Source organism: Podarcis gaigeae, assembly GCF_964106915.1.
Source record: "Podarcis gaigeae genome assembly, chromosome: 13".
In the NCBI taxonomy this organism is placed as follows: domain Eukaryota; kingdom Metazoa; phylum Chordata; class Lepidosauria; order Squamata; family Lacertidae; genus Podarcis; species Podarcis gaigeae.
Window position 1 is genome coordinate 25,368,034 of NC_139689.1, and position 11,246 is coordinate 25,379,279.

Sequence of the window (11,246 nt, forward strand, 5' to 3'; positions counted from 1 at the left end):
TTGCCCCCTCCCTCCCCCTTGCCCATTTGTCAGCTGTCGTCCTCCTCCTCCTCCTCAGCCTCAGGGAAGAATTGGGAGATGCCACAGGACTTGCCATGGGCCTGACGCTACCTGGCATGAGGTTGCACCAGCCTGCAGAGTGTCAGAAGATTCCTGTCCACAATATCCTTCTTAATAGGTTGTCTGCTTGAAAGACTAGTGGTAATTTCATTTCCTTACTTCTGCTCCTCTTTGGAAGTTTGACTGTCATCAACAGTGGTTTCTCTTGAAAGTGAAATATCTCTGGAAGGGAACTTTTTGATATCCCCCCCCCCCACAAATACTAGATTCCTTCAGAAACTTAATGTACTCAGAAACATAGTTTAAAATATGCACAAGAAGTTGCTGAGAACCAATTGAGCGCCTCTTCAGAGTATTTTAAAGGGTTAATTTGTCTTTCCTACAGATTTGAACCACTTAAGAGGAATAGAATTAAGAGAATTATAATAAACTAAAAGCACTTTCCCCCTCTATTTATAAAAGATAATTTCCCAGTTGATCTTGTACGCTGAGACATAGTGGTCCCAAGGCAACAAGTTTCTCAAGTGCTCTGAAACAAAAAAGGAAGAAATGTTGCAACAATCAAAACAGCTTCAGTCACATGCACACATATATACCTCCTTGGCGGACTTGAATACTAGAATCAGTGGAAGACAGTCAATTAGATGTATATTTCAAATCCGAAGCTCATAGCGGTACGTATTAGGAATGCACTAGCTGTGAATTTCCTCCACTAAATGGATGGACTTGATTGCCTACAAAGCCCCTTTGCACTCCACGATGCTGCAGTTAAGACATTAAAAGTACTAAATTGGCAGGTATTACTTTAAACCATTCACTGTTTTATGCTTTAATTTTGGGTGATGGAGAGCCACCTGTTCAGTACTAAGGGCTGGTGAATTTGAAGGGCAGTGGTAAAACTACTGATGATTAATGATGCATTTCCCATATTCACAATTAGAGGCAGATACATACTCTTGATTTTAAAAATAATAATTTTCAATTCTTTTTATGACTTCATGGTTCTTGTACAAGATGAAGCTACTGTCCTGATCTAAGAACTAAGGAATTTCTACATGTCTCTCCTCTTGCTTTATGGCAGGAGAGTGAAAAACATTTCCCCCTTATTATTATCACATTTCCTTGGGGTAACTAAAAAGATGCTGGATGCTAGCAATGGTTGGGGACTATGCCAGTGGAGGACAGTGTGAGAGACAAAATTGCATGGGGCCATCCACTCTTTCCTTCTGCAGCCCCTTTTCTCACCCCCCTCTCTTTCTCGCACAGAATGGTGCTGGGGAGATACAGATCAATTATGCCAGAGGGTCTAAACTGACCATTACCTAAGAGCATTTGAAAATATATTGATGAATGCAGGTTGTGGTTTTTTTTAAAAGACAAATGTTCAGGTAACAGATGATATGGAGCAAGTCAGATATTATGGGTCATTTGTTCCAAATCTTTCTCTGTTACATTCTCCCTGTCTCATATTCTTTTTTTATGTCTACTTTATTTATATTCCTGAGTCTTGGCTTCCTTCAATTATCGGTTCCAAATTCAACACTTGTTCTGCACTCAGCAAATGTGGGAGGATCTGTCCTGCTGATAGTGCTCAAAAGATTGGAAAGGTGGTGTTTGCCGTTGTTCTCATTGATAACTTCTTTTGAAACAGTGAATATGAGCTAGGGCACACAAACATTTAAGTAGTTGATTTCTTTAAATTTTAACAAATGGTGTCTGAATGTGTGAATCAATTCAAATGACATGATGGTTAATTTGATTCATTGTGATACCAAAATATGACTTTTTATGGGCCAACTGCACATGAATGTCCTTATTTCTTGGGCCAATGATTAATGGATAACAATAAAACTTTAGGTAGGGCTAGAAAAGATTCTGCTCTGAATCGTGTCAGCCTGTGTAAACAATACAGTGGTACCTCAGGTTAAGAACTTAATTCATACTGGAGGTCCGTTCTTAACCAGAAACTGTTCTTAACCTGAGGTACCACTTTAGCTAATGGGGCCTTCCATTGCCACTGCACCGCCGCTGTGCGATTTCTGTTCTCATCCTGAAGCAAAGTTCTTAACCCAAGGTACTATTTCTGGGTTAGCAGAGTCTGTAACCTGAAGTGTCTGTAACCTGAAGTACCACTGTATTGATTAAGATAGGTGTGACTCAGCTTCCTATATTCCTAGCTGCATATGGTGCCAGCAGCAAATGTGGAAGAAGGCTTTTGCCCTTGTTTACCGCTTATCTACTAAAGAAAAAAAATGAGCTGGACTGAATAAGGTTTTGGTTTCATCCAGCAGAGTTCTTATATCAAGGATCAGGCACCTCCAAATTCTATCAGTTCTTTCTCTCCTTCTTCCCACAGGGTAGATGATGTCAAATGAGACCAATTTTCTTCTTCTGGGATTCTCTGATATGCGGGAGCTGCAAATTTTACACTTTGTGATATTTCTTCTGATTTATTTGGCTACTGTCATGGGAAATCTACTCATAATCATACTCATAACCCTCAACCGTCAACTTCACACACCAATGTACTTTTTCTTGATGAATTTATCCATCGCAGACATTGGCAACATCTCCATCAATGTCCCCAAAGCCATGAGCAACTCCCTCATGAACACCAGGTTGATTTCATATCCAGAATGTGTTTCCCAAGTCTTTTTTCTCATCTTCTTTGCAGTGACTGACCTGGTCCTCCTCACAGTCATGGCTTATGATCGATATGTCGCCATCTGCAATCCACTACGATATGAGACAGTGATGAACATGAGAGCCTGCATCCAAATGGCAGCTAGTGCATGGATGACTGGCCTTTTCAATGCTATGTTACACACTGGGGGCACATTTTCCATCACTTTCTGCTCTAACGTTCTCAACCAGTTTTTTTGTGAAATCCCACAATTGCTGAAGCTCTCCTGTAATGACAATTATATGACAGAAGTTGGGATCAATGTATTTGCAGCATGTGAAGCTTTCAGTTGCTTTATCTTCATAATCTTTTCTTATGTTCAGATTTTCACCAACGTACTAAGAATCCCCTCAGTGCAAGGGAAGAAGAAAGCCTTATCTACCTGCTTGCCACACCTCATTGTTGTCTCCTTATTTATCTGCACTGGCACCCTTGGCTATTTGTGCCCAACTCAAAATGCCCCCAAAGATCTGGTCATGATGATTTCTGTGCTATATTCTATGTTGCCACCCATGATGAATCCAGTGATTTATAGCATGAGAAATCAAGAGATCAGATCAGCACTGTCAAAACATTTTGGATGGAAACCATGTTCCAAGCATCAAATGAAAATCATTTTGCAATCTACTGTGTTTTGATATGGGCATTAAGGAGGGATAATAAATTATTTTGGATTGCATTTTAACATCACTCACCATACTTTGTCAGTCCCTGACTTCCTAATCGATTGGAACATGACTCTCAGTGAGATAGTGCATTTCTCCAATTTTTGCAATGCAGTGGCAGGTCAAATAAATGTGCAAGAATATGTTTGTTTTAATGAAAAGGTGCATAAAGAATAGGGTGAGAGACAATTTAAACAAACAAAATGCACATTTTAGGGGCAAAATGGATACCTCAGGTGAACAAACCTACAATTTTAATTGGATTTTAGTAAAAAAAAAAAATTAAAAGTGAGTGGTTTGATGAATAAATCATTGTGTATATGCAAAATTGACATGGAGTAGAAATATTCTGGCCCATTTACAGCAAGTAGATATCTTCTTAATAGTATATGTTCTGTAGTAGCAATGGTGGATTTGGTGTGGTTTTTTTAAAAGGTATGGACTTATAATTATTTCATAATCGAAAGAAAGAAAGAAAGAAAGAAAGAAAGAAAGAAAGAAAGAAAGAAAGAGAGTCCTTTTTGTTTTAGGGCAGAAGTACTGGGATTTAAATTCCTACAATTCTTACCAGTAAGGCCCAAAAGAGCTAGGAATCTGACCAGGGGCACCGACTCGCTCCCCATTGAGGGGGTGAGGCTACGTGACATGTCACGTGACTCTACCCAGCTTGCCCGGCAGGATGCACAGAGGGCGATCTTCATGTTTGTTTGTCCCAGCTGCTGCCCGGCTCCTGTGCTTCCAGGCTGCTGGGCAGAGGCTGGGGTGCACGGACATTGTGCAGCGGTGGCAGAGATTGGTGGCAGCCCTCCCCCCCCCCAATATTGTGGGGCACTGCCCCCTGCTGAAAAATAGTGGGGGAGCTGAAGCCTCCTCTGCCCCTTATACCCGGTGCGCCTGGATCTGACTATCTGAAATACCACTTCCTATTACACATGCCTTCACATGAAGTGCTCTTCCATCAGACACCAGTTATGTGGTGTTTGGTGTCCATGCTTGTTGCACTTCTTGGTTTAAATACTTTCCCCAGAAAAGCTAATCTTTCACCATACTTACATTGTTTCAGCACCACTGAAAAGGCTTGGTTATTTGTAAACAAGGTTGGTTTACATTTTCTATTGACATTCAGAAACACCGTATGTGTTCGTATGTGTTTGTTCATTTATTTAATTAATTACATTTACTTTCCATAAAATATCTCAAAGTAATTTCATAATAAGAACATAAACAATAAAGAGATTTAAAAACAGGCTGCTGTTTCTAGCCATGAACCTGAATAATTGCACTCCCAGCCTCTGAAGATTGGGGGCTCAAATTGGACATAATGGGAGATAGCAGAGGCTTGCTTCCCCCTTAATTCCCCCAATGAATTTGGGGGGTGCCTTGAACCCACAGACACCTTCTGCTGTCAGAGTTGGAAGACATCACCAAGAATGGAGGGGCAGGGTGCTGTGTTATGCCGTGACTCCATTTTGAAGAAAGCCTTGATCAACTACCTAGTTCACTGTGGATCCCCTTCTATTTTGGATAATTGGGTTAAGTAAAAGGCACCCCAGCTGGCCTGATGTTGACAAAAGCTGATAACAATTTGACAGCTAATTTGCAGGTTAAATTGCTGCTGGGATGGGACTTTGAAAAAAGAGGGGTAGAACCTTTGACCACCATTTACTTACCTCCATGTACTTCTAAATCCTAAATTATTTCTGTCAGAAATAATGGGAGCCATGTCAATGAAGTACCCTCCTAACTCCCATTCCCTCAGGATGATCCATGGTTGACAATACAGGAAAACCAATGGGGCAACATTTCCCCTTCCAGCTCCTGGCCCAAAGCGGTTTCCATGCTGAAGCCTGGCCAGAAGCCAGAATGGAAAGGATCTCAATTATCAATTTCATATAGAAACATTTGAAACTATGTCAAACAAACAAACAAGCAAACCACTTGTTCACACAACTTGTTCAAAAAGGGGGTGTTGAACACAAAATGACAGTTCTTCAAATTGGAGGAGTCTGATTATGTTTTCATTTTCAAAAGAGGCCATATTATCACCTTATTTAGTACTTCCCCCGAGATAAGTGTTTATAACTTTGCTAGCCCAAGTGTAGAAGTCTAAACATCCTGATTTCAATGACTAGGATGAGAATACAAGCAATTAGCTACACTTCTCCCAAGAGCCTGTCCACATTTCAAGGTCAACAACAGTAGAAGGTATTCAAGAAGAGAGTGAGGGGGCAGGGTAGGACAACATCAGGGCCTCTTTCTATCAGAATGACCCCCTCTTAATGCTAAAGGACACCATCTGCCCTGTGAGAAATTAGAACAGAGTGATATATGCAGGCAAGCAATTTCAGGTCCTCCTCCAGTTGAACTGTCCTCTAACACTACCCCAATTCACCTTTATATTTTATATCATTTTATCATTTTAAAATTGTAAATGGTCTTGGCCTCAGCAGAAAGGTAGTATAGCTATATGTAACAACCCCCCCCCCCCCCGAAAACATAGCCTCCTCCAGAATACCTACTGAAAAACTAGAATACAATCAAAATGGATCTCAGCAATGCTGTCTGCAAAGTGCTTTGCAAGCATATGTCAGTGGGCCTCAGTGTCATCATCTATTTTCTCTTGAGGAGATAGCTACTGTCTCAAAGGCCTTTCGTAATATGGAGCAGCTTCTTGCAGCATAGAATCCCTGTACTCTTGAGTCTGAACCTGGACCTGAAGCTATGAGAATGAATTACTGACATAGGTCTAGCTCCCATGAGTTGAACAGTCCCATTAGTTTATCAGTGCCAATTATCTAGGCTAGGGTAAAGGAAATAATAATAAAGGGAAAAGAAGAAATATCAACAAACTTTTCTGATTAGCTGCAATGAGCTCCTGGGAACACGTCTCCAAGAAACCAAAGACAGACATATAAATTCCTTTCCACAACTGAAAAACTGAAAAGCTACACTGAAAGACACAGAGTCTTGATTCAAATGAAGAATGGAAGTGATGCAATGAAGAGACAAATGCAAACACTTCACTGATCCAACTGGAAGACAAATTGCATCTACAGTACTGTTGATAATACACAGTGTTTTTTTCTGGGGGTACTCAAGGGCATGCAGTCCTGAAACTCATCCCCCCTTCAATGTTTAAAGTGCGGTACTTACTGTAGCAACTTCATGGTGAGTACCAGTACCATTTTTCTTTTTAAAAGCACTGATAATATGTATGAGGAAAAGTAAATAAACAGTTTCTTATTCCCACCCCCTTTCTTCTCAGCATTCTCACCCCCATTCTCTTGTCTCTTTGCCCATTCATCTTCCAAGCACAATTTCTCCATCTTTTACTTTTCCCTCAGATGTTCAGGGCAGACAGAAGACACACAATGAACAGAATGAGTTAGCTGGGATATATATGGGGAGAGAAAGAGAGAGAATAGAATAGAATAGAATAGAATAGAATAGAATAGAATAGAATAGAATAGAAAATAGATAAATAAATAGCCCAACTTTCTTGAAACCAAATGTGCTTGCTTGCTGTGTTTGTGAGACACTTTATATGAAGGTCTTACATTCCTAGCAAAAGAGACAGGAAAAAAAATAATTGAATGTTGCAGGGAGTTTTTTGGGGGGGAGCGTGGGGAGGGGGGGGGAGAAAGCAGGCTTTGATACAGCACAGCATGATGTTTAGATCATGTAACAGCATTGCCAGAATAGCCATGGGGAGAGTTGTCATCTGAACTGACCACAGGGCCTATATCCTGTGTCCATATCTTTGTACTGTGGCTTGTTGTTGCTGGTTATAGGTTGGGATACTGGTCTTAGAAAGCAGACCCTCCAAGTGTCCCTTTTTTCCAGGGATGGCCCTGATTTAGAGAAGCCGTCCCAGTTTCTGATGTGATCCTGGAATGTCTCGCTTGTCCTTATGGTGTTCTTATTTTCATTGGAGAAATGTTGGAGGGTATGGTAGGATGTCCCTTTTTCATTTGTGAAATGTTTGAGAGTTTGGAGTTATCCAACCCCTGAGCCGTCTGAAGGCAATCCTGTATAGGGAAGTTGTTGTTTTTTAAATGTTAAAAGTTTTATTATGTTTTTATATATGTGGGAAGCTGTCCAAAGTGCTGGGGCCACCCAGTAGTATATGTGAGGTATAAATATTAAAATTATCATTATGGAGTGGGGTGTCCCAATTTTCATCGGAGAAATGTTGGTGAAAGTAATGTGTGAGTACTATCAGGTGGGAAGTAAAAGTGAAATCAAGATATAGCACCTGTATAAGTCAGTAGGTTTCCTGTATAAAGTGGGGGGTTCCCTTATATCTCCAGTATGTTGTTGCAGTATATTCTCCAAAAAGTGAATGTCTTCCATGGATTGGTCTAGGCTCGGGTTGTTGCTGGGGTGTAATTGCTGTTGGAATAGCCTACATGTCTCAGGTGTCAAAGGTCTCATCAAAGCAGAGGAGAGACTATGGTGGGCAGAAGCTGATAAAGTGTTGTTCTAAGCCACCCATGAGGATGCTAACCTACTGCATGAAAATGCATCATCATCATCATCATCATCATCATCTAAGGTCCCAGGGTAGTATACAACACTATATTAAAATCACTTAAAACAATTTCAGTTTGGAAAAAAGAGGTATAACCCAAGATGTGTGTGTGTGTGTGTGTGTGTGTGTGTGTGTGTGTGTGTGAATATGTTTGTATTTGTGGTATCAAGAAATAGGGTGAAGATATCTGCCTTCAGTATGTGGTGTAAACTGTATAATGAAAGTGCAAAATTCACCTTTTTTGAAAGTGGTTTGTTTAAAAAAATACCCTATCCAAGAACAGTCCCATGAACTTTTAAGGAGACTGGAACTACCAAGAGGGGCCCCTCTGCCATTCTTGACACAAGGCAGAGTCTTGTAGAGAAGGAGGTAATATAAGATATCAGGAGGCCAATTCACTTAGCATTCTAAATAGTAATATGAGTAGTTTAATTGAGCCCAGAAACTAATTTGTAAACCACTGAAGGTGATTTGTGAGTTCAAAATTGAACCCTAGTCAGTAATAAGACTGCTGCATTGTGAAGCAGCTGTAATTTCTGAGATATCTACATATTCTTCTCAAGGCTAAAGTACCGGTAGTTATATAGAATTTTCTCCTATGCCTCAAAGCTTATCATCCATTCAAATGCATATATGACATCCACTTTGTTGTACTATGAGGAAAATGTTGCAGGGGCAACAGGATTATCACAGTCCTCCCTACATAAAGCACAAATTTCATGGTGGATTGCAGCACTGCCCAAAATATTGTTAATTATGAATTTAAATTATCTGCATACAAGCATTAAATAAAATGGAGAATCAGTTCTGATATTTGATGGGATTTTCTCTCACTCACAGGTAGCTCAAAATTTTGTGTGACATGCAAAATGAATAATCTCACTTTCACATCTGGATTTCTACTTCTAGAATTTTCTCAGATCCGAGAACTACAGATATTACACTTCCTTGTGTTCCTAGGACTATACTTGATAACTGTAATCGGGAATCTTTTGATCATCTTTGTAATAGCCCTTGACCATCACCTGCATACACCAATGTACTTCTTCCTCATGAACTTGGCCGTTTCTGATATTGGCTCAGTTTCTGTCATTCAACCCAAATCCATGGTTAATTCAATCATGAATAACAGGCACATTTCTTATGGTGAATGTGTCTCTCAAGTTTTTTTCTTTTTTCTCTTTGGATGCGCTGATATTACTGTGTTAACCATAATGGCACATGACAGGTATGTTGCCATCTGTAATCCACTACAATATGAAGTAGTTATGAACAAAGGGGCCTGCATTCAGATGATTACCATTGCATGGATCACCAGTATTCTCTATGCTGTGCTACACACAGCAGGCACATTTTCCATGACCTTCTGTTCCAATCGTGTTGATCAATTCTTCTGTGAAGTCGCAAAACTACTAAAATTGTCTTGCTCTGCTTTATACCTAGTTGAAGTTGGACTTCTTGTACTTAGCTGGATTTCTGTGTTTGGATGCTTTGTCTTCATTATTGTAACTTATGCGTATATCATGACTACAGTCCTCAAAATGCCTTCTGAACAAGGACGGCATAAGGCCCTCTCCACCTGCCTGCCCCACCTCCTGGTTGTCTCTCTGCTTATGTTCACTGGACTTTTTGCCTACATCGGACCAGCTACTAATAGCTCATCTGGGATGGATCTAGTCTTTGCTGTGATATATACAATACTTCCTCCTATGATGAATCCCTTCATCTACAGCATGAGAAACAAAGAGATCCAAACAGCATTGAAGAAGCTATTGAGCCTTAAACACTTTTGTGACACTGTTCCCAGATATATCCAGAAATGCTTGGGATTCCCTTGAACAGTCCTGCCCAGGCAATGAAAGTGTTGAGATCTGCGAAAGAATTCCCATTACTGGAGACAGATAAAATGTGGGGCCACAGAGGTGGTCTTCCATGTCTGCTATTAGTTATCATGATCGCTAAATATTATCTCTTTTAATTTATATTGATGTTTTTAAAATATATTCTATTTGCTCTATTTAGCTTTGCTTTTATGCTGGGGTGGTTTCTTTATTATTGATGATGTGTGCTTGTTTTAAATGATGCTGATGCTGGTTTATTTTAGCCTTATTGATGTACAGCCTGAGATCTCTGCGTTAAGCATAGATGTAAATATTTTGCCACCCATGTTTAACTATGTTTGCTTGCACCATTTTAGCTTTTCAGCACATGTATGTGTAATCTCCCCGCATTCCATGCATGTTTTTTCTGGAGCCTTTAAGCAAGAAGGATTGTAGGATTAACTTCCTGTTTTTATATTAATGTGCGATGTTGATGCCTGGTATTAATGGTGTATTTTTCTCAAAAGTCTTATGTGGGAACAGTTGAGGTAATGCCATTGCAATTCAAAACTGCAACAGCAAGTCAATCGACCATACCAGCTATATTGTACCAATATTTCTGCGAAATCCAAAACTACTAAAATTGTCTCGCTCTGCCTTGTTCCTATCTGAAGTTGGATTTCTTTTATTTAGCGCTATCATAACATTAGGGTGATTTATTTTCAGTGTTATAACTTCAGGCTGGATCTTAACTGCTGTCCTCAAAATCCATTCTGAACAGTGGAATACTATTATTATAGTATTCATATTTAATATTAATTAATATTAATAATATTAATAATGGCACAAGGGCCTCTCCATTTGCCTGCTCCTCTGCCTTGTTTTCTCTGTACTCTTGTTCACTGGACTCTTTACCCATGCAGGACCTCCTGGCAATAGCTCATCTGATCTGGATCTTGTCTTTGCTGGGGTATATACTAACTAGAAATAAATAAATGCACAGGATGGTTATTAGAAGTAAGAAGCTGCTCAGAAATCCAAGTCAAATTGTGTGTGTGTGTATATGGACATACTGATACAGACTAATATTGTTGTAGGATTAAAAGATTTGCTTTGAATATTTGGGTCCTCTTTAAGCCCATTATGTTGTATTTCCATGAATGGACTCCGTAGGAGAAGGCACTGCAGTCCATTGAGTTGCCATAAAGAGACAGTGATTCATGCTTGCAGAAGGAGGCAGGAGGCTCCCCCTCTTCAGCTGAATGCCACATCATCCTAGTGGTAGGAAAACCATAGGCCAGAATAGCTCTGGCCCAACCTTTTTATGACTGGCAGGCACCTTCCTGAAAGGTGATGGTAAGGGTCACGCCAAATCACCTCCAGGAGGCTCTGCCTGCAGCTATGGGAAGCAGTGGTGAAGGAAGTTGCAAAGGTACAAGGGGGGGAGGGAGGAAATAGGTGAGTGACAAGGGGCAGTGGCAGGGTAG

At 40.2% G+C, this 11,246-nt stretch overlaps 2 protein-coding genes across 2 annotated transcripts; both read left to right on the top strand.

The window, feature by feature from the left end:
• Window positions 1-2,424: 2,424 nt before the first annotated feature.
• LOC310830483 (olfactory receptor 14A16-like) lies at window positions 2,425-3,381 on the top strand (the record flags this gene model as incomplete). Its single annotated transcript, XM_083710263.1, has 1 exon — window positions 2,425-3,381. The coding sequence occupies one exon, from the start codon at window positions 2,425-2,427 to the stop codon at window positions 3,379-3,381; it is 957 nt and encodes a 318-aa protein (XP_083566389.1).
• A 5,427-nt stretch (window positions 3,382-8,808) lies between these two features.
• On the top strand, window positions 8,809-9,777 carry LOC310830484 (olfactory receptor 14A16-like; the record flags this gene model as incomplete). The annotated part of the gene is made up of 1 exon (XM_083710264.1): window positions 8,809-9,777. One exon carries the CDS (start codon window positions 8,809-8,811, stop codon window positions 9,775-9,777), a length of 969 nt encoding a protein of 322 aa, XP_083566390.1.
• Between the last annotated feature and the right edge of the window lie 1,469 nt (window positions 9,778-11,246).